Source organism: Rhinatrema bivittatum, chromosome 4 (assembly GCF_901001135.1).
Source record: "Rhinatrema bivittatum chromosome 4, aRhiBiv1.1, whole genome shotgun sequence".
Classification (NCBI taxonomy): domain Eukaryota; kingdom Metazoa; phylum Chordata; class Amphibia; order Gymnophiona; family Rhinatrematidae; genus Rhinatrema; species Rhinatrema bivittatum.
Window position 1 is genome coordinate 212637671 of NC_042618.1, and position 24600 is coordinate 212662270.

A 24600-nucleotide genomic window follows, 5' to 3' on the forward strand; every position below is an offset into this window, starting at 1 on the left:
CTTTGGCGAGGGAGAGACAAGGCATTTGGAAAAACAAGTATGGAAAGGCTGTAAACTTCACACAGACCAAATATCACTACTTGCAGTAAGTACTTTTGAAAATTATTGCACTGTGCACAGAAGGCAGAGTTTTGTTTTAAAACCACCTTTTTTAATTTGCCATATGGATTCTAAAATATTGCACAAGTACAGGGTAGGTAGCTCTATGTTGAATACTTTTTCAGAGAATGGCACACTCCCCACCATCTGTTCACAGGAATAGAAAATAAAAAAAAAACGTACTCATTCTCCTCCAAGGGACACATTGGCACACCTTACATCAGATAGCACCATACATAGGACACGACCATAAAAAAAAGGTATAGATAAGCTCCAGCAGAGAAGAAATGTCATCAAAACGATGCATATCAAATTTATAGTCAGCAATGTGATTCAGATGTTTCAGCAACTTTCATAGCATTTTTCAGCAGAAAGAACCAAAACTGACAAAACTTTTCTTTATCAGCTGGAGTCAAGGGAGGTCACTAACACAGAAGTGGGCAAATTATTGCCCTCAAGTCACATCTAGCCCACAAGCAATCTCTCACATGTATCCCTGGTCTGAGAGCAACATCAATAAAGACCCAAGCAGTGCATCAGGTTGAAAACAACCTCCCCACCGAGGATAGTGGTACTGTTTCCATATTTCTGCTCTTATTACCCCAGCCAGAACTGGAGCACAAGGGCTGCAGGCACTATTCCCTCTAAGCTGTGCGCATGTGCCACACACAGAGATCAAACTCCGTGCACATAGTAAAATATATGTTCACACAAAATCCCAATATTTGCACTAGACAGGCTTATAGCACACAGATCTGAACTTGGCCAATAAGTTGCACCAAGAACATTTTTGTGCACGTGGTCTTTAAAAAATGAGTGAGAACATTGATCCCAGGCAGTTACAGTAAGAGCTATCTTCTCCCAGGATGCACCAGTAGGTGCAGTCCTAGCCCCTCCACAGCTGCCGCAGTTACAGCCTCTTCCTTAGTGGCCATTTAACCCTTGCATCTGCACCTAGGGCTGCAGCAGGTTCAAAACTGGCAGAACAGCACTTCCTGCCTACTAATCTTGCGATGCACATGAGTAGCAGGAAGCGCCAGCCTACACAGACAAGCAGTTGGCAGTACAGCATTAATTAAGGGCTGCTGCCACCAGATGCAGCACCTCCTTCACAGACCAGGGCTTCCTCTCTGTGCCACTTGATACTGCCTTATGTAGTGGAGGGGGCCTCTCTTCTCTGGTGATAATGTGTGCGAGTGTAAGCAAGTGAATGTGTGAGTTGACAGCACAGAGAGAGAGACAGGAGACAGCATTAGTCAGTAGGTGCCCTGCTTCCACCTCTATGTACAATGCCAAATTAACAGGCCCAGTCAGTATGGTACGCTCGGCCAAGCTTACCGTTTAGCGCCTGTTTGGCTGTGTGTTGTCGATGCGCGTCTATTACCCCTTATACTGTAAAGGGTAATAGCGCCTTGAAAACACGCGGCCAAACTCACGAAAACTAATAGTGCTCATCACATGCAAATGCATGTTGATGTGCCTGTTAGTTGGTCGCCTGGGATGCTGAAAGTAAAATGTGCGGCCAAGCCGCACATTTTACTCTCAAAATTAATACCTGTCCAAAGGCAGGCGTTAATCAGCACCAGGAAAGTGTACAGAAAAGCTGAAAAAAAAAAAAAGTGTACAGAAAAGCAGAAAAAAAAATTTAACAAAAATTTCATAAGAAAAAAAATCTGTCCGCCTGTCCAAAAATGGACACTCAATTTTGCCATTTTCAGAACCTGTGGCTGTCAGCGGGTTCGAAAACAGACGCTGGTAAAATTAAGCATCTCAGCCGCCGCTTCCGCTAAGAAGGAGGCACTAGAGACGCACTATTGTCCCTAGCGCCTCCTTATTAGCGACCAGCCTAATTTAAATACAGAATCGCGCGCCCAGGAGAGGTGCCTGGGCGCTCGTCGGGTGCTCAACATGGAGCGCCAGCTCTCCCGCACTTTATACTGAATTGGCCTGTAAGTGTCTGGTCCAGCTTTGTTCTGTCTTGTCTTTAAGGGATGGGTCCCCTCCCCCCCTTGGGCTTCTGGGAAATTGTTCTGTAATACAAAGTGGCCCTTGGGCCAATAGGCTTGCCCATCCCTACTTTAACACACAGTAGAACAAATACCAGGCCCTGGGTGGTATGAAACTATGGACATAAATTTAAAATTCATTTTACAACTTGTTGGCATGCTTAGTGTTTGTTCCACTTAAACTTTGGTACAATTTAGCCTTCCTGTCATTCACCAAGAGCAATTGGTTATTTGTTACAAAATACTGCATTTTGACGAGAAAGTGCCAGGACAGTCTCTTATAACAGTGTTTAACCAGGGTTCAAAAGAGAATTCAGATCTGATACAGCACAATTTTATATATAAACAGTGAGAGGACAAAAAAGAGGGTTGGGGGTTCCACAGTTTCATAATATACGTTTGATAGGATTCCTTAACCAAAACATGACTGAAAACCTCTGACCTAACACACACCACATTAACAGCTATACATGACAGCTTATCCTGCTACCTTTATCTCTTGCAGAGCTGGGTTGTTTAGCTGGGGGAATGCTTGACAGACTTTAAAAGAAAATTACTTCTTACCTGCTAATTTTCGTTCCTGTAGTACTAGGATCAGTCCAGACGGTGGGTTATGTCCCCCGTCCAGCAGATGGAGTCAGAGTAAAACTTCGAGGGTGCTGGTATATAAACTGGTGCACCCTCCTAGATCCTCAGTATCGAGAATATCAAAGCCAAGCCAGAAAAAACTGGACAGACCAAGGATGATGGATCAAGCATGAACTCAACCAAAAGATTGAAACTGTGAACAAATTTATGCAACATGCAATGAGAACTGTCAAACATAACAACACACAAAAACCCCTACCCCCCGAGAGGGAAGGAACAGCGAACAGAAGGACAGTAGAGAATAGTCGAGCAGGTTCATACCGGGTGGGCGTCTGGACTGATCCTAGTACTACAGGAACGAAAATTAGCAGGTAAGAAGTAATTTTCTTTTCCCTGTACGTACAGGATCAGTCCAGACGGTGGGATGTACCAAAGCTTCCCTACACCGGGTGGGTCCCTGAGAACCCTGCTCGAAGTACCCTGTCCCCAAATGAACCAGACTCCGTCCCCGGTACATGGAGTCGGTAGTGTCTGGCAAAAGTGTGGAGAGACTTCCAAGTTGCCGCCCGGCAGATTTCTTGTATGGAGACCAGCTGAGACTCTGCATGGGAAGTGGCCTGGGCTCGCAACGAATGCGCCTTGATACCCACCGGAGGAACCTTCCCGGAACCAATGTAAGCAGCAGCCACCGCCTCCTTGAGCCAGCGAGCGATGGTAGTCTTGGACGCCTGCCGGCCCTTTCTAGCACCAGACCAAAGTACAAAGAGATGGTCGGAGAGTCGAAAGTCATTCGTCACCTCCAGATAGCGAAGAAGCGCTCGTTTGACGTCCAGGCACCGAAGCATCGCAGGGGCGTCTCCTGAGAAGGCTGGAAGTTCCACCACCTGGTTCATGTGAAACGAGGAGACCACCTTAGGCAAGAACGAAGGAACCGTCCGCAGGGAAACCCCGGAGTCCGTGAACCGCAGGAAGGGCTCCCTACATGACAACGCCTGTAGTTCGGAGATACGCCTTGCCGAGGCTATAGCAACCAGGAAAACCGTCTTTAGGGTAACGTCCTTGATGGTAGCGTGACGTAAGGGCTCGAAGGGTAGCTCCCCCAGGGCCCTCAACACCAAGTTGAGATTCCAGGAAGGACAAAGAGGTCGCACCGGCGGCCGCAAGTGTTTAACTCCTCTGAGGAACCGGGAGATATCCGGATGAGACGACGGATCCGGCCTACCTGAGGCGCGAGCCAAGGATGCGAGGGCTGACATCTGCACTCGGAGCGAATTGTAGGAAAGGCCCATTTCCAGCCCATCCTGCAAGAACGCCAAGATGTGATGGCGGGAAGCTGCGGTCGCGGGGGTCCCCCGCGCCGAGCACCAAACTTCAAATACCTTCCAGACCCTCACGTAGGCGACCGACGTGGAAGTCTTACGCGCCCTGAGAAGTGTGTCCACCACGGGAATAGCGTAGCCCCTGTTCAGGAGTGCCCTCCTCTCAAAAGCCACGCCGCAAGACAGAAGGGTTCCGCCTGCTCCAAAAATACTGGACCCTGATGCAGAAGCCGTGGAAGGTGCGCGAGTCTGAGTGGGCCGTCCACCGACACGCCGAGCAGGTCCGCAAACCACGGGCGCCGTGGCCATTCTGGAGCCACAATGATGACCTGACCGTGGTGCCGTTCCACCCTCCGAATCACCTTTCCCACCAGTGGCCAGGGGGGAAAGACATAAAGTAGGATCTGAGTGGGCCAGGGGAGAGCCAGAGCATCGACACCTTCCGCGCCGCGCTCCCTTCTGCGGCTGAAGAACCGAGGAGCTTTTGCATTGGCGGCGGACGCCATGAGATCCATCGCCGGTGTCCCCCACCGACTGGAGATCAGCGACATCGCTTCGTCGGAGAGTGACCACTCCCCCGGGTCCAACGCTTGACGACTCAGGAAGTCTGCTTGAATGTTGTCCACCCCGGCAATGTGAGATGCCGCCAGCTGATTCAAGAAACGCTCTGCCCACGCCATCAGGCGCGCGGCCTCCCACGCGACCAGTTGGCTCCTGGTGCCCCCCTGACGGTTGATGTAGGCCACCGTCGTCGCATTGTCTGAGAGAACTCGAACCGCGCGCCCCTTGAGCAGCGGCAGAAACTGCACCAGGGCTAGGCGAACCGCCCTCGTCTCCAGGCGGTTGATTGACCAGGTAGACTGATCCCCCGTCCACGTGCCTTGAGCCGAGCTTCGGAGACACACTGCTCCCCAACCGGACAGACTTGCATCGGTAGTGACCACTACCCAGTCCGGCGTTTCCAGGGAACATCCTTGAGCTAGGTTCCTGGGGTCCAGCCACCACTCCAGGCTGGACCGAGCAGTCTGGGGAAGTGGGAGAATCGCCTGGTAATCCTGGGAGACTGGTTTCCATCTCGAGAGTAGGGCCATTTGCAGGGGCCGCAGGTGTGCAAAAGCCCAGGGAACCAGGCTGATCGCAAACGCCATGGAACCCAGGACTTGAAGATAGTCTCTCGCCGTGTGTGTCGGGAGAGACGCAAACCGGGTGATTTGATCCCGCAGCGCTTGAGCCTTGTCCGGACGCAGGAAGACCTTGCCCAGAGCCGTGTCGAACCGCGCCCCCAGAAAATCCAGCTGTTGGGCTGGCCGCAGACTGCTCTTGCTGAAGTTCACCACCCAGCCGAGTGACTGAAGGAAAGACACCACCCTGTCGACCGCCGCCTGTCCCTGAGACAGGGATTTCGCGCGAATGAGCCAGTCGTCCAAGTAAGGGTGAACCAGAATGCCTTCCTTCCGGAGTGCGGCCGCTACCACCACCATGATCTTTGTGAAGGTTCTGGGCGCGGTTGCCAGGCCGAATGGTAGCGCCTGGAACTGAAAATGTCGACCCAAGATCTTGAAACGAAGGAATCTGTGATGAGCCGGATGAATAGGGATATGTAGATAGGCCTCTGTGAGGTCGAGGGAAGCTAGGAACTCCCCTTGATGCACCGCCGCAATGACAGAGCGGAGTGTTTCCATACGAAACTTGGAGACCCGGAGCACCTTGTTGATTTCCTTGAGGTCCAGAATGGGACGAAAGGCTCCGTCCTTTTTGGGAACCACGAAGTAAATGGAATAATGCCCCGAGCCCACCTCTCCTAAGGGGACGGGCGAGATGGCTCCCAGGGTCAGCAGCCTGTCCAGCGTGTGTTGCACTCCCTGTCGCTTGAGACTTGACCCGCAGGGGGAGAAGACGAATCGATCCTTGGGAGGCCGCACAAATTCCAACGCGTAACCGTCTCTTACAATATCCAGGACCCACCGGTCCGTGGTGATGTCGGTCCATTCCTCGCGAAACAAAGCGATGCGACCTCCAATCCGGGGCAGCGAGGAGTGGACTGGCCTGACATCATTGTGAAGGCTTGCCGGAGGCTCCCTGGGAAGAGGAGTCCCTGGCCGGTCTGCGCCCTCGAAAGGGCCGCGTCCACGTCTGCGACCTGGTGGAAGGCGTCCTAGGGCTCTGTGTCCTGGAGCCTCGGTACCGCCTCTGGGCGCGGTAACGATTCCTGGCATTCCCAGAGTATGATCGAAAACCACGCTGCCGGTCCTCAGGCAACCTGTGGACCGAATTTTCCCCCAGGGTCTTGATGATCTCATCGAGGTCTTCTCCAAAGAGAAACCTGCCCTTGAAGGGCAGAGCTCCCAGGCTCGCCTTGGAGGAGGCGTCCGCCGCCCAATTCCTGAGCCACAGAAGTCTTCTGGCAGAGACGGCCGAAGCCATGGTCCTGGCCAGGACCCTCAGCAGGTCGTGCAGGGAATCCGCCCCGTAAGCAATGACCGCCTCCAGACGGTCAGCCTGAGCCGCCTCCTCAGGCGGTAACTGCTGAGAGGTGAGGAGCTGTTGGACCCATCGAAGCCCGGCTCTCTGGGTCAGCGAACCGCAGATGGCCGCCCGGACCCCCAGCGCCGAGACTTCGAAGATCTCCTTGAGGGCGACCTCCAGCTTTCTATCCGAAACATCTCGCAGTGCGGTGCCTCCTGTGACTGGGATGGTAGTTCTCTTGGTGACGGCAGACACCGCTGAATCAACCTTGGGGACCCGGAGCAGGTCCAGAAAGTCCCCCGGAAGCGGATAGAGCTTGTCCATCGCCCTGCCGACCCGAAGGGACGCCTCCGGGTTATTCCATTCCCGCACCAGAAGATGGAGAAATGAATCATGAATGGGAAATGTCTTCGCTATGGGACGCAGACCCGCCAATACAGGGTCACCCTTGGAGGTAGCCGAAGCCACGGAGGGAGCCGGGGGCCCTGGGGGTGCCACGGGAGGGTCGAGGTCCAATTCCTTGAGAACGTGTGGGAGAAGATCCGCCAATTCATCCTGGCGGAAGATGCGAAGGACCCTCGGATCATCACATTCCAGATGCGCTGATAAGGGCAAATCGTCATCCACCTGTAACAGTGGGTCGCCCCCGAGGTTCGGCGAGGGTGACGGGCCCCCCAGGGAGAGTGGTATACTCAGGGGCAACCTGGCGCCGCCCCCTCCGGTCCCCGGTACCGCAGCCGTAACCCCCGAGGGCCTGGGAACCTTGGCGGGAGGAGGAGCGAGAGCTGCCCCCCCCTGAGAGCTCAGGCTCTGTAAATACGCCTGGTGCATCAGCACCACAAAGTCCGCTGAAAAACTGAGCGGACCCGCCGAGGGAGGGGGCAGGAGGTCCCTGGGGAGTCCGGATGTGGAAGGCAGAGGCCCCGAATCTGAGGTCGGGGGGGCGGACGGCAAAACATCTTCAGTGGGCTCCTCCGCGTCCGAGTCCGCGCTGCATTCCAGGTCTAAGATGGCCGCCGCTCCCGCCAAAGACGGGGGCGGGGCTAGCCCTCGAGGCCCGCGGCGCTCCGGGCGCGGCGGCGAAATTGTCGGCGGGGCAGCGCTCGTCTCCCCCCCGGGGAGACAACGCCCGCATGGACCGTCCCTCGAAGCGCCCTGGCCCGGGCCGCCGCAGGACGGGCAGCGCGCGCGTTGCATCGCGCGAGGGCTAAGTCGGGTGTAGCACGCCGGGAGGAGCCCCCTCCTCGGGAAAGCCTAAGATCGCGGCGCGGGAAGAGCGGGCTCGCCGTGCCCTTGGACACTCGCCCAAACACTCTCAACCCCGGGGACGGCAGGGGAATGGGACCTCCGTGCCGCCTGCAGCCCTGGGGAATGAAGCGTCGCAGGGCCGCGGGGGAGGTGAGCCGCCGCAACGGAAAGGAGGGGAGAGGCTGGCCCCACCAGCATCCACCTCAGAAGGTGTCCAAAACCTGCGCTGAAAGGAAAAAATAACACAAACTGAGAAAACTACCCCCAAGCTTACCCCTGAAGATCACAGGAAGAGATAAATGAGGTAAGAGGCAGTCCTTATGGCAGGCTGATCAGGGGAGCCAAGAACCCCGGCTCCCTTCTGACAGGAACAAAAGTCTTTTTTTTTTTTTTTTTTTTTTTTTTTTAAATAACTTGATCCATCAGTGAAAGAGAGAATAATAATATAGATATATGTAGAGTAATAAACCCTAAGTTGGGGAAACAACGAGATCCCCTCTCACATCTGCTGGAGTCAGAGAGATACTGAGGATCTAGGAGGGTGCACCAGTTTATATACCAGCACCCTCGAAGTTTTACTCTGACTCCATCTGCTGGACGGGGGACATAACCCACCGTCTGGACTGATCCTGTACGTACAGGGAAAAGAGACTTTACTCTTTTGGGTGTAAACAGGTGAGAAAGCAAACATAACAGTTTAGAAGCTTAGCAGACTCCTCTCAGTCTGTTCCACTATTCAAGTTTACTTTTTTTCCCCTACTTTCTGTTGCTACTGTGCACTATTATGCTATTCGACAGGAAGGTTATCAGCAAGAAGTATTTTTCAATTCATCAAATCAGATGTTAAAAGCAAGGCAGTGTAACTGTCCTAACATACACTTCAGGCATAGCAAAATTTATGGCCTGAAATGTAGTGTTACAAAAACAGAATTTGGATCAGAAGAAATTGCCTCTTTTTCCATTAGGTGTCCTTTGTCACATCTGAAAAGAAATTTTAGAATTCAAAACAAGCTTCATTACCCAATCTGTCAGGCTCTAGCACAAATTTTAGAATTAAAACAGAAACCAAAAGGAGCATCTTCCTTCACCCTTTCTAGAGCACCAGATACATTTGGTAAATCAAACCATAATGGTGAGATCACCAGCTGACCCTCCTACTTGATAAAGGAAGGGAATAATAATACACTCTGGAACTAGACATGCATTCTCTGGAATTTTCAAGTTTTCTACAAAATTCTGTTTTAGCAAGGACGTATGAGATGTAATTAATTTGGAGAAATTAATGAATCAATGTGTCTTCTGATGCAGTCCAGGTTTTACAACTTGGAGCTATGTTTTGATTAAATTATTCCTGTAAATGCATTAAGCCTCAGCCCACAAGATATATTATGTATGATCTCCCTCAGTACCAGACTAGGATCAACTGGAGATCTCTCAGAGTATCTTCTCCTATGGCATCTACTAGTTAGAACCTCATCATACTAGGATCTGCTTTGAGAATGCAGTAAGGGTTTTACAGGCTAGTTTTTTCCTTATGTTTTCTATGTAAATTGATTATTATTGGACAGCCCCTTAATTTTTGGACTGGTTTTCTATCAAGTGGTATTTGATTTCCTGTTTCTATTTCCTTTTTCATTATGTTTCTTTTGTCTTCTTGATACTGTTTTCCATGCAAGATTTTTCTTTTTATTAAGATAGATACTTAGATATTTAAAAAAAAAAAAAAGTGTCAGAGATTCATATACAAGTCCTCTACAGAGCTACCAAGTGCGCTAATGTCTGCAGGTAAACTTTTGACCAATCCTGATCTTTGGCCTACTTTCCAAAGGGAAAGAAGGCTTTTGAGATGACCATATATGTTTGTGCGAATGTCTCTCCCCTCTAATAACTTTTCTGTTTGATGCCCTAGTGACACAGTTTATAGGATACGTCAGTGGAGAGAGAACATGAGGATTCTGACCAGTGGGTATTTTGTTTTCAGATCCACACATATGCACAGACCATGAATGCACATGACCAGGAAAGTAGACTGGATCTTAAGGCGCTAAAGACCTGTTTAATCAAAAAAGGCCTTTAACCTGGAGGCTTAGGCTAGCTAATTTGAGCAGCTGGAATTGCCACCTCTGCAGTGGCACACTAACATTTATTTTTGTTTCTGATGTTATTGTATCTGTACATTTGTACTATTTTTATTGTGTTTTATTATGAATGTTCTCGTGTAAGAGCTGTGAAAGTGTGGAAAAGTTTTTAAAAATTCAAATTCTATTCCTAGAGCACTGTGAGCGTTCTAATGCCTAAAATCAATACTACAGGTACCACACAATGCATCAGGAGGGGTGTCAGAAAGCCAGGATAGCCTAGCACTTCTCTGCAAAAATCAGAACTCTTGGCAGTTCTGCATGTATCTGCCAAGCTCATGTATATTATAACACGCTGGGCTAATGATATCTGGAGTTGCAGAAGCTGAAAAGTAATAGCACATGTTTGAAAATATGGAACAGGAAGAGCCTGTGGTCTTTTGAGTCATATCAAACTTCCAACCTCCATGAGATCCTGTTTCCACTTGCTTCCCATGGCTGGAACTGTTTTAAGATGTGATCAGTAGAGATATGCATTCGTTTTAAACGAAATTGTCTAATTTGTCATAGTTTGGGAGCGCTCTGAAATGAAGGAAATTTTTCTGAAATTTCAAAAAAATTTGTATTTGTGTTAGCACGCACTAACACGAGATTCGGGAACCATGAAAAAAAAAATCCCGAACAGCGGAAAAAACAAAAATTACCCGTGGGGGACCCGAACCGAAAAAAGAAAACAAAAAACGATACACATCTCTAGTAAACAGCCCAAGCATAATTTGCCCAGGGAAGTAAAAGCTGGCTTTATCCTTAAAGATTTTAGTATGTTAGGAGCCCTGTTCAAAAAACAAGAATGAAGAAAAGAAGAAAGAGCATACTAAAGTAGCTTGTCTAACATAAGAATTCTGATATATAAACCATTGCTTTTAGAATATAATTTTCTTCTACAGCCTGCCAGAAATCTTCTTCGGATCCCAGAAACATAACAGAAAGCATCCCAAGTGCTTCAGTGCTTTGTGTCAGCACATTGGAAGACAATCAACATTTGATCTCTCTGCAACGCCTCCTCAGAATGTAATCTTGCTTAGAGACAAATGTTCCATTTTCTTCCTGTAGGAGGCCCTCTTACCTTTTGATTATATCTGATGGAGACAAAATCCTAAGCACACCAGCATTTTATATATCTAATACTACTACCGAATAAATTAATAGCTGTAATTGTAGAGGATAAAAAAACATGAAGGTTTAGTGTTCATATTACTTTCTGTAGGCCTGAAAACTCACTAAAAAATATTTAAAACTGGCCCCACAATGCCCTGTACTTTCATAATGGCCCTGAGTCATATAGCTCACAGGAGCTACTAAATATGCTTTTTAATATATCTATTATTGGTTATGGTTGCTTCAAAAAGTTACTAGATTCACTAATCTAACTTGCTCAGAAAAAATGAGGGCATTTAAAAAACCAAAAATTACTGAATCAGTCAAGGATTTTTCCTGTGCAGTTTCCCAAATGAACGACACGTTTACTTGTTCCATTTGCTATTCTGAATGCTCAGCACTCATACATAGACCATGAAAGGGGAAATGCCTTTAATTCCAACACACTAGAATACAAAATTTGTCACAATAAGAAAATGGAAAGTGCACTGACTCGCGCTTTATGTACTATATTGTGCCAGCTACCTTCTCACACAGTGCAAAGCAAGAAAAAGGTCAAGCCAGAGTTCACCACAGGGCAGAAAGACAAGCCATAAAAATATTTCAAACACTTTAAAAAGGACCCTGCATTGTATACCTGGTGTACAGAGCAGTTATAAATAGAAATTACGTATTGTAGACTATTTTCATAACTTTTGCTGATGAACCTTTTTCTAGTTGTATTCACACTAGAAGACCAGCCTCAAACATCTTTAAACCATAAATAACTGGAGCTAGGACTTAAGGAATGTTCCCTGGTGCACCTGTCTGCATTTCTAGTATTTCTCATTTAGTATTTGGTGTTTAGCCATTTGCTTTGTGGTGTGTCGTCATTTTCAGTTTAAATAAAGAATTGGCCACACAATTGTCACTAATACAATAAATCAAATACACAAACAAGTGACAATTTATTTTTAAAACATTTAAAAACTACATAAGTATTTTTTGAATCCTTTTTATAAATTATTTTTTTGGTAGGAGTGATTCGATATAACTAGCACCATGTGCTAGCTATATAATAGTTGTTCTCTGAAGACAAGGTGAATTAGTCACATGGTGATTGCCTGGTCTTCAGAGAAAACCTGTTACAGGTAAGTAACTTTATTCTATCACTCCAATTAAGATACTAAGAGAAAACGCTCTTTTTCAAAGTCTGGGCAAATTTTAAACAAGAAAGAAAAAGATTTCCTAAGCCAAATCCAATATTTTTGTCTACGTTCATTTTACTATTGCACATATGTATGGGGCAAAACCTTTGTATAGCCAGCCTTGCTATATTGCCCAATTTATCCAGTGATGTTTGCTGCAATATAGTGCATTTCTGTTAAAGAGGCCTATAATGTCATTGGAGGAACAGCAAGAAAAAGAAAGCACCACACTAAGTCTTCAGTATCAAGTAACAAAGAGAAGAGATACAAAGTCCATCAACAGCTCCTTAGTAGGTCAGGTAAATATGCTTGCCTTATAATGGAGAGAGTGCTCCTTTACAAGGTACAAGAAGCCAAGGTTAAAAGAAGGGAAGAGGGGCATGTGGCAACTAAATAAGCAGGTCTTCCAAATATTTAGCTTTTACAGTATCAGCTTCGTTTCCTAACAATAAAGCAAGTGAAATTTCAGATCAATAGTCATGTTCACTAAAAGGAAGTGCATGAATTTTCCAGTGGGTTTCAACATGAATATTGAAAACATTAGTAAATTCCAGGCCCATGGTTGGGCTTCATCCTGAACATGACCTTGATCAGTCCACTCACAGAAAACATTTTCTGGACAGCCACCAAACAGAGGAATTGAATAACTACAGCAGTGCTTTTCCAATATGTATTGAAAAGTGCTAAAAAGGTAACAGTGATCCACTTATAGCACAGGTTGACTTTTAGGACTAAATCAGCTAAATACAATAAATTAGACCAAATTAAAAAAACAAAACAATTCCCTCAAAGTTTCAGAACCCTCTGCCTCAAAGAATATTAAAAGCCATATGTGATCTAGGGAAAAAAAAAAATTACACTTGACCGAGGTTGTCAAATATTTTCATTGGTCTCAAGTATATCTTGCCCACCTGTGGTCCTAAGCAAAAGTCTACTTCTAGGCAAATCATGTCAATCCTGACAGGCTGAGTCAGACCTAGGTTTGTACAATCATGTCTATAGATTTGTAGTTCCATTTTCTTTAAGAAAAGCATAACTACAAACCTACAGACTCAAAGTAAACGAGATCAGGACTGGAACAGCTGTATCAGGGCTGACTTGGGTCATATGGCAACCCTAATCAAGGTACAAAGTTTCTGTTCAGTAGATCCTATTTAATCAACATGTACCTACAAAAACACACATTAATGGCTACTGCTTTTTCATGAAACAAACAGCTGTAGGAGTTTTACTGTATAAATGGGGCTGCAGGACACCAGCAACGAGTACAGCTTCAATCCAATACAAAACTGAAGTTTCGATTTCTTTGAGAAAAACAAGTGGACAACTCTATAGAGGCTGCGAAACTAGATTTAAAACCAAGATTGGCTTGGCATGATCTTGATGACCTGAAGCAATTCAAAGCCAATATACATAAACCAACATTAGTGGTGTCACTTTAAAGGTTCTGGGTTGTTTTATGGTATTTAAATTGGTCTGACAAAAATCCAATAAAGGCTGATGTCTCGTAACACAAACTAAAAGACAATATGTACTTCAAGAATAGATCAGCTATGTGACCACTGCTTACATCGTTTGTATATCTGTCCTGACCAGGAGGCACTGGACCCCACCCAACTTGGGTTTCTATTCAGCTAAGAGCTTCAGTGATTAGGCCAGTGTTTGAGTTAAAGTCCATCACAGAACACTTGCCCAGGGCTGGGCAGACGTTCGCAATATGAACCATGTGTGAATTATTCTAGTTGCCGTACCACCACCGCATCCTGACATTTAAAATTTCTGGGTCAAGGGATGGTGATGGTAAATAATATAATGAAGAGGAAGAGGAGCAAGCAACAGTAATTTTCCTGTATACTGGCCACTAAAAGAAATCCATTGCTCAAGGAGGGAAAAACCAGAAAGAAAAGAAGATACACCTACTCTTCCCTTTTCTGTCAGCCCCCCTTTAGTACAAACTGAAAGAATGCTTCACTTTTAATCAGCTGACTCAGCTTATGCAGGCAATCCTCGGAAAATTAATATACCTCAATGAAATTACCCATTTCATATATTCTTCTGCACTCCTCTCCTTTGTCTTTAACAGTATTAACATTTTTATTGCCTTATTTTAGACCCAGAACTCGACTGGTTCTTCAACCTCAACTCAATGAGATTGTCCTCATTGTAGCATCAGTCATCTACATAAGAGATTGTGATGATACAAATGGAAGACAGACTTCAAAATGCAGATACACAACAGGCACAGAAGAGTTTTAAAAGACAAACGTTTTCCCAGAGTGCTTTTTGGTAGCAAGTACAACACAGCAAATAAATATATCGAATAAAAACCAAACCTTAAATATGATATGTAGAACTTTTTTTTTTTTGAGACAATGACAGCTCTATAATGAATGGCTTTCTAAAAATACATAAACAATAACAAGCCTATCCTGGAACAGATGCAAACAAAGTGGATAGGCAAGGAATGGCTTTAACCAATGTTGGTACATTCACTTGGACATCGGGGAGACAGTGCTAGGAACTGTGACAATATAACACTGCCCTCCACTTCCACCAGTAACAATAATAAAAAAATAGTTATAACAGAGTCCCAGACATTCCAACCCTTTAAAAAAATAGCAGTGGCAATCTGACACCCGTAATACCCCTAGTTACATCTTCTAAAGCCAGAGTGCACACTTAGTGCTGGTCTTTGGTCCAGAAAGTCTGCTGTCACTTGGAGCGTGTCAATCACATAGTAAAGAGTCTAATGTTGTCAAGTGCAGCAGACTGTGCAGATGGCATGGCAACAAGAAGCAGACACTAAGATGTAATAGCCCCTCTTTGTAGAACACCATGCCTTAAACATTTATGCTCCCTTCCTTCTTGTAGACAAAACAGTAGCTCAAAGTCTGTATACATTCTATTGCATTAGCAGAAGGGAGATCATGCTGTTATATTAGCTTATGAGGCCTGGATTCTGCCTGGTCTGCTGATATCAAAGCTCCCCAAAACAGAAGGAATATTTCTAATCAGAATTTAGAAATAGAATCTGGTAAGGTTTTGTTGGTCAAAATGTATTTTTCTTACATTGAAAAGGCCTTCAGTAATAAGCCAGATGATTCCTTTCAGAGAGATGTCTTCATACATGCCAAGGAGTTAGCAAAGAAAGGTGCTCTGGCCTTCCATCAATGTCACAGTGCCAGAAACTAATCATTCTTTCCAAACACCATAATGCCATTCCCCTAAAGCAAACTGACCCCCGCTATAGTGTAGGAGGGTTGCCTGCTAATGTAACCCCTGTATTTTAGAATGGTTTAGAGTTCAGCACACTGGCATACATTGCCTCTGCTCCATTATCGCCCTGATGTTAGTTGGTTACACACTGCCAGCCAGAAGCTCAAATACCTTGGGTGGCTGAGAATAAGCCAAGTTGTCCCAGAAATTCAATTAACAGATGTGCTGCAGGCAAAAACAAAGGAGGCCGAAGACATCCAGGTCCTGAAGGAGGGAAAACTTCAATCTCCTGTTGGCAGTGTATGCATATAAGCAAACTCGTATGTCAGAAAATCTTTCATAAATTTCATCATACACATATATGTGTATACATATATAAATATACACATATATATTTATACAGATGTGGCTACTAGGCCTGTAAGTATTTTCTCTGTTTAGAAGAACTGCTAAGTACTGGAAGGCAAACCAGAGGGATACTTCAAAAGCACTCGGAATAGAAAGCTTCTTACTCAGCAGTCCTAAGCCTTCCCATCTCATAAACAGCTTAATTCAGGCTTTCATTTCCCATTACTGGGTCCTCTGTGCCACACTTCAAACTGCTGCTGGATAATTAGTTACCAAAATGCAATGCAGAGACCAACAGGCATTGCAGGGTCGCAGGGCCACCTGTCTTAATCCTCAGTTTTCCACAGGCAAAGCCATGAGGTAACCAAACGTTGGCTGAGGAAAACCACAATTCTTTATATTCCTAAAGTTAAAAAAAAAACAAAACCCAAAAAACATTTTTTCCATTTGTTGGTGTACACCAAGGAGCAATATAACCATTTGTAAAGATGAAATGTTTTCCTTTCTGTAGCAAACAGCTGAAAACAGGAGCTCCAATCTGTGCCTTACACTCAGCCATGGGGCACTACTGTATAAAAAAAAAAAAGAGGGAATCCTGGTGATATTGGACAGATGAGGAGTTTCTCTCTCCTCCCCCACTGCTACTGGTTCTCCATATTGATCTCTTCCAGAATGTTAATGAGATTTCCAAGCCCAAAGATATAGCCCATATCAGGCCCATCATGCACTGTGGGGTCATCCCGGAAACCCTTAAATGTGCTGTGTGCAAAGTCAATCATGCGCACATCTACCTCGGGGTTTGGGTCAGGAGTGGGCTTGTCCTGTGGAGAGTCCATGAGAGCAGTGTCTGAGTGTTTGGTGTGTGACTCTGCCCTGGCATGATCCATGCCATCATAGATGATTAGGAGGGAGCTAGAATAGAAGCGGTAGGATGCCTGCCTCTCCACCACAGCCACCAAGTTGCGCAGTTTACTTAGGACAGGACGGAAGAGGTCCCTGCGGAGGTTCACGCCATTATGCAGATACTGGTAGAGTGCTTGCCGGAAGCCCTCAATGGACAGCCCGCGGCCATAGTACTTGTTTCGGCACAGGTAAATCCCTGAATCCATCTGGAAGACCTAAATCAATGAAAAGATGCAGAATCACACTTAGAACTACAGTCAAATCGCTACACACACAACATAATGAGCAGTGAAGATATTCTGGGGCTCACTTACTCACTAGAGCCATTCTGAGGACCATCAAGTAACTTCTCCTATAAACTGTACGTAATGCACTAACATACATAAACCAAAGAAAGGATGGAAAAATAGAAACAAAAATTTAAAAGAATAGCTTTCAAATGTCATTTACATGTGTAAATACTAAATTTACCTGCTTAAAAGATCTGTCAGAAAATTGTCCTCCTTCACACAGCTAAACGTAGACATGGGTTTCCACAAGCTAAAACCTTTTTAGCTGCATTAGAAAGCAATACTCCTAGTGTGTGTTTAAGCCAAGAGAGGAAAATAGTATGCATTGATTTGCATTTTTGAAATTACAGACATTTTCCATGAAAAAAAAAGTGCCTGCAGAAAAAGCAGATGCAAACATACACAAGTAGTTTTTACTTCTGATAAGTTTTAATGTGAAAGTCCTTGCTTAGTTTCACTTTTGAAAATTGTTGCGAAGACCAGGGGGAACTATCCATGGACTTTGCAGTAAAGCAAACAATTTGGAAATTGCCCCCACAAGCACAGCACCCAGTTTCCTGTGGCAACTCAAAGACAATTCTGTGACAAGATTTGGAATATTCTGCAGCAAAATTTCTGAAATTCTGACCTTTGCATACCTTTACATATGAAGTTTGCTTACCGTAAAAAATGTTCTCCATAGACAGCAGCTATGACATGAAGAGATGTCATCCAACGACACCACAGACCCAGCTCTTTGGCTCAGTAGAGCTTTTGCTACTGAGCATGTGCAGGAGTTCCCATGTGCACATTGCCTCATGAGCCCCTCAGTGGATAAAGGAGCTATATCTAGCTAGGTAGTCAACTCTCCAGGGAAGTGTGGGTGGGTATTAAGCACTGCTAATTTATCCTGCTGTCTATGGAGAACACCATTTACAGTAAGCAAACTTGATTTCTCTGTCAACAAGCAGGGATGAATTAGCCATAACACACAGGTAGTCCCAAACTGACCTTTACACTGGAACGCTTACAGGAAAGCAATCTGGACCCCACTGTGGAGAGTAGACTACTAGTAAACAGGTTACGCCAGACTGCTTGTCCAAAAATGTCGTCTCTTGTAGATATGTTGTCCAGACAGTAGTGCAAGGGTAGCCAACTCCGGCCCTCAAGAGATACAAACAAGTCAGGTTTTCAGGAAATCTACAATGAATATGCATGAGATAATTTGTATTCAGTGGAGGCAGTTCATGAAAATCTCTCATATCCATATTCATTGCTGATATCCTGAAAACCTGATTTATTTTTGGCTCTCAGTGAGCAGATTTGGCCACCCCTGTACTAGTGTCATGTAGAGATGACCAAACCACAGCTTTACATATAACTGTTATGGGGACAGCTCTCACGAGCGGAACGAAAACGTATGGATCTGACTTGATGTGCTTTGACAAAGTCTATAACTGGAAGGTCAGTGAACACACAGCAGTGTGCAATACAGCCTACTAGCCAGCTGGACAAGGAATGAATGGCCACTGCTACCCACAGACCAATGGATTCGTAGAACACAGACAACTGATAAGCCTAACAATGTGGTAGAGCTCTGCTCCAGAGATATGGCACAGCCCTCTTACAGAGGAACAAATGAAAAATATTTTGTCCTCAGTGCACATGGCATGACTTTGTGGAAAAATAGAGGCCATGAGGAGAAATTCAAGATGGGCATGGTGCACCCTTCTGTTAAGAAAGGAGTGCAGTTGCTGACTTGCCTAGTCAAAGAGATCATGACTAGGAACACCTCCTTCTAGTTAAGAAGGCCAATTTTAAACAGCTTGACCATGATGCTGCATTAATACAGGATTCAAAACTGGAAAATGTAAGTGCCAGCAAAACTTCTGTAAATTGTGATTTCCAATAATGAAGTGACAGCAGTATTTCCTGTACTTGGAAGAAGTAAGCCCCAGCAGCCATAAAATACCAGGACTCATTGATGTTCATTTAGTTTTATGACCCAATCTTTAAATTAAGCTAGAATAGTAACCGCTTTCCAAGTTTTTGGTATCCAAGTTTTTGTACCCCCTGTTCCATGTACCGTCTTCGGGTGATCTGTTTCAATGTTCTAATGTAAACCGATGTGATTTGTATTTCATACAGGAACACCAGTATATAAAAATAAAAAATAAATAAATAAATGAAACATTGAGACTTGCTGGCAAAAGAAATATGTACTGATGCAGATCCTTGGTAGAACAGATGAAGGGACCTGGATAAAAGTAGCTGCTTTCTAAATTTATAATCCTCTTTGGGGTTCAGCCTTCTCGTCAAATAGAAGATGCTCTGGACCTGTTTGAACAGTGAAAAGAGAATTATCGAGCGTTGAATTTCCTTGCTACCAAGTTACATGAGGGAAGTTTTATAAGGTATGATGATCTTTCCTCTGTGGTAGGAGCAAGTTTGACTGAGGAATCGGCAGGAGGATTGACTACTGGATGAGATATGAGAAAATAAAACCCACACCTTGAGTGTGTCATGCTATGACAAGGAAAAGCTAGCCCATTCCAAAGAACTTTCTGAAAGGTTCTTGCCACCAACTGTAGTTGTGGAAAAGACATAGACAGTAGGTATTGCCTCCCAAGTTAACCAAAAAGGGGCTGGAGTGGATCTGTATTCACTCTGTAGGATGAAATCAACTATTCAGCCTTTACACTTTTCAATGTAAAAAGGACAAAGAACAAGGATCTGAAAGAACGGCCCATTTTAGGTCAGAAGACTCTGTGAAGGTGATCCACTAAAGAGTCAGAGACTCTGGGAAGGTCTGTTTGTGAAGGGAGGCCTTGTGACCAAGAGCACATACCTAATCTGCTGAGAGTTTCGGCAAAGGGTCAAGGACCCTGTGCCTCCTTACTTGGTTTCATAGACTAGCATGGACTATAAAAGTTTGGATCAACCATCCCATCCCTTGCATGAAATGGGAAAATATATAATGCAAACTGGAAGGGTTCACGGCTCCAGGAAGTTTATCTGGGAAAAACCTGCTCCATAATAGACTTTGGTCATGCAATAGAAGGAACCAGTAACACTAGATATGGGAGAAACCAGAAGAGAGGAGCATTCCCAGGACCAACAGGTTTAGCCACACATGAAGGGACTTGTTCATCAAGTCCCTTCATGTGTGGCTAAACCTACAATATCTAAGTTCAAAAATTCAAAAACTCATTTTATCTTATTATTTACATCTGGCATGGTTACTATGTCACTATATCCAAGTTACATAGTTAAATTATACAGATTATATTACATAATTTTATTAATTACAATGTTAATCTATAATATTTATTATCATTATGTTATATTGTCATCCAGTTATATTGTTACATATGTGCCACTGTTCTATGTAAAGCCCCTTATCTCTGTTGGGCAGTTTATTGTTATATGTAAACCGGAGTGATTTGTAGTCTCTATAAGAACCTCGGTATATAAAAATTAAAAATAAATAAAAAATAAATAAGGAGTCAGTATAAAGTGTATCATGACCGAATCCAGCAAGGGCTGATGGAGAGCTCTCAGGTTTAAGAAGCGTAAAGGAACTACAAGCCCTACTGCCGCCATGCTCAAAAGAAGAATCATTGACTCGATCTGCTGGGAAGAATATACTTTTCTTCACCAAAGCTATCCATTTCCTAAAGTGATAACATTTAAGGACTGAAGCTGAAAGTATTTAACAGAGTTTGACACCAGTTATTCAACTAGGCTTGAGCAGGTATGCATTCCTCAGTGGTCTAACTGTGCTACTAGCACCATCAACAAATTAGTGAAGACCTTCGAACAATCAAAAAACCAGGAGGGTAGCACTCCATCGACTTCTGAGCATTCATCCATCTCCCTGTTTTGAAATATGTTATGGTATTTGTATTTATCAAAATTTATGAAATCATTTAACACAAAATAGGCCTAAGCAATTTACAGTAAAACAGGCATAAAATTAAAAATTGATGACAAAACATACACATTAAAAAGACATAAAAATAAGGACCAACCAACAACAGCACAGAATAAACATGGGCCTAGTACAATAGAGGGTTCTTCAGGAGGAGTCTGATTTTTTTTAGAATAGTCATATAGCCAAATGTTACCTTATCAGACCACTATCAGCACGGGCTAGCCATAGGCCTGCTGCAGAAAGAAGAACTTCAATTGGAGTCTGAATTTTTTTAGATTATCTTGAAGACGGAGATCATATGTCAATGAGTTCCATAAAGAAGGGGCTGCTACTGAAAATGAGGTTTCTCTGGTTGTAGTCAAACAGGCAAGACGAACAGTGGTGGAGTAAGGGGTATTCATCTTGAACTTCTCCTCGAACAATGCCCTGAACAGCAAACTCTTCAGGAGGAACATGCACTAATGCCTGTTAGCAAAGGAACTACTTCCCCTAAAGATGCAAGTGGGGTGTCCAAGGTGGTCCCAAAGGGAAACCAAACAATGGCGATGTACTAGAACACAGAGCATTATCGGTAACTACATTCTATAATCCTGAGGACTCAACGGTCCTCCTTGATTTGTCTGCAACTGTTTAAGGAATAGTGGAAACTATTCCACATGGATAGAGAGAAATGTGCTTCAAGGCCATTCAAAAACTGTGGTTGAGTGCTGCTCTTTAGTCTCTAAATGGGGAAGATAGTCCACTTACTATTGTCATGTGAGCAATGGACCATATGAGGCTGATGAGTAGCCATCTGAACATTCTACAGAAGACTGTGGAGGATTTTGTCCCCCAATATCTTTTGAAGAAAGGAGGGACTTTTTCGCTGCTACAATGTCTACCATACAACAATGGACTAAGGTGATCAGTACACTACTATAGCATCGACAGAAGTACCATTTAAAAAAAAAAATCTCCTCTGAATGACTCCAATTATCTTCATCCAGAATTCTGGCAGGAGAGGTCTACTGACAGACACAAACGTTCCTCTGGCCAAAAAAGAAATGGTCTCCTTAGGATGGAGAAGCAATATAGAAACCTATATGAAGAAAAATAATTTTGTAAATTCTGTCAGACACAGATGCAAAAGCTTTGCACTATATTAAACAGTGCAGAGGAGCTGCCTAAGGAACGATAAAAATGTAAAAAAAAACAGAGGCCCTACAGCTGATATGCAAAATAATTTCACAAGACAGAGAGGGTTCATGTTCACACTGCAGTGTGGACAAAAAGACTCGCAAGGCAACATGCATGCAGGAACTCCTCCACATGCTCAGTTGACCCATCTCTTTAGCTCTACTGAGCTAAAGAGATGGGTCAGTATGAAGCCGTTGGATGACTTCACCAACATGTCATGGCTAATTCAGCCTTGCAAGCAGACAGAGATATTGCAATTTACATTTGTTTTACTTTATTAAAAAAAAAAAAAAAAAAAGTTTGACATTTCTGGATCCAGTTAAATTATTTGATTTTTATTGGAGGAAAGGGGATCTTGGTGGTCAATGATGGAGAGGGAGGAAGAATTTGGGTGGATAAAGGCGGAATCTCAAAAGAAAAAAATGGAGAAGGAATCTCAGGAGGTAGAGAGATGAGGCATAGAAGGATAAGGGATGAGGGTGGAAGGGATAAGGGGTGGAGAGATGAAAGGGGTGGATAGGCAGAATCGGAGAACTGAGAAGAGGGAGGAGAAAAACGAGACCTGGCATTGGGGGAGGGAGAAATACTCTATTGACACCGCTCTGTCTGACACAGATCTCTACTCTCCCCACTCCTCCCCAAATCGCACTCGCTTTCTTTCCACACATCCCCCTTCTGAAATTCCCACACACCTCACTGCACCTCCGATTCTCTCTTGCTCCCATCCTCTTACTCACTCTCCTTACCCCTCTCTCTCCCTCTAGTTCCCTGGATCCTCTCATTCACGCCTGCCTCTCCATCCTCATACTTCCTTCCTGCTCACCTCAATCACTCTCTTGCTCCCTTCCCCAGTCCCTTCATTCATTCCATCTGCTTGTCTGTAGATGACAGTGGCAGTGCGGTGCCTCAGACCATGTTCCTCCCCCATCGGCTGCCCAGGGCTGGTGTCACGTTTTGAACTGGCATACCATAGTACTGTGTAGTTCAAAGCACGACATTCAAAACCTGGCAGCAGAGGCCAAAGATACTGCTTGAGATTTATTTTATTTTTATTTAAAATTTTTATATGTCAAGACTGCTGCTGTCCTCCTAAGAAGCCAGGATTGTATGGTATGAAGAGCTGGGGAGAGATACAAGAGCCACTAATGCTGCCATTCTGGCCCCAGTCTTCTGTTGCAATTCCATGGAGACTGGGGAATTCTGCTGGAAGGACCAAATTTTGCAGCTCTTCCCACAGCATTGCAGGAAACCGGGGGCCATGCCAATAAGTTAGACAATTAGAAAAACTAAACTGCTTACACAAAGTGGTTTTTTCTAAATAGAAAAATGAGCCACATGACTGAGTTCTATGACCTCTCAACTACTAACAGATATTCCAGAGTTTTCTAAACAGTCTTTCAGGCATATACAATAGTTTGCAGAATACTACTTGCCTCTCAGTTCCCCAGAGACAAGGCCAGGCATTTTGGCACTTATGGACAAGTGAAAAGTGGACCTTCACACCATACAGACCACTACCAGCTGGGAGACAAATGTTGGGGGGGGGGGGGGGGTGGATATTAAACATTTAAAACATAACACTATTATTTACAGCCAACAGACAAAGAGAAACCTTAATCAAAAAACATGTGACCCTTAGGTGTGTATGGATGTGATTCTTAACTTCTACCCAGCTAATTAATCTCTACCTTGTTAAGCAGTAGGAGTTGAAAAGGGAGCATGTGCCTTTAAAAAGCACGTCATGCCTTTTTTGCTTTTATAGAATTACATGATTTTTGATTATATGAAACTACCAACATTCTAGATTTCATTAACAGCAAAGCAAACTCCCTCCACTACCATGCACATTGTGATTCACCACAAAACCCTGCCAAAAAAAAGACACTTGGAACCTTTATAGTACACCACCGTAACAGCACAAACACCCAGGACTCACACAGCAATAACTTTACTGCAGGGCCAGTGGCTCCTGTTAGCTAAAGTCCTTTGTATTTATTTTCCAGTTTTATATTCCGCCATATCTCCATATTCATGGTAGACCACAGCATGAGCTCCTCTCCCCTTAAACCTTGCCCACATTCTACAACTACTACTGCTACTTATTTCTATGATTTATATTCCACTGTTCAGGCATTTCAAAGATTACATTCAGGTACCCTAAGTATGACCCTTGCCCATACAGGGCTTAATAGTCCTAGGGGGGTCATTTACTAAGCTGCGATAAACACTGTTTATCATGCGATATAACCATATCATGGCAATATCATGTGAAATTTGCCTGTTATTTTGCGCCAAAACATGCTCACATTACAATGCACTGCTTTGCATGTGATTTGCATGCAAACATTTTGCAATTGCATAGAAAGCAGCTAATCTATAAAACTATTCAAAGAAAATAACACAGCTGGCCCAAGCCACATTACTTTCAAAACAGTTATCTACAACTGAAAAGCTGTGGCAAACTGTTTCCTGGAGCACTGGGATGTGACTGCACAGTAGGGGGTTTAGAACCATATGGTTTTTTTTTTCTTTTAAAGGGGAGGGGCATTGCCATACAACAATGCCTTTTTTTCTGTGGACTGCCTCAGGCAGCAGGAGATGGGCA

At 44.5% G+C, this 24600-nt stretch overlaps 1 protein-coding gene across 3 annotated transcripts in view; it reads right to left on the reverse strand.

The window, feature by feature from the left end:
- Positions 1-8105: 8105 nt before the first annotated feature.
- IP6K1 (inositol hexakisphosphate kinase 1) overlaps positions 8106-24600 on the reverse strand; it is a 124127-nt gene continuing 107632 nt past the window's right edge. For all 3 annotated transcript variants that reach the window (XM_029599667.1, XM_029599669.1, XM_029599670.1), the window contains one exon: positions 8106-16831. In XM_029599667.1, the coding sequence (XP_029455527.1) occupies positions 16355-16831 (477 nt within the window). In that variant the 3' untranslated portion in view covers positions 8106-16354. The remainder of the gene's footprint in view (positions 16832-24600) is intronic.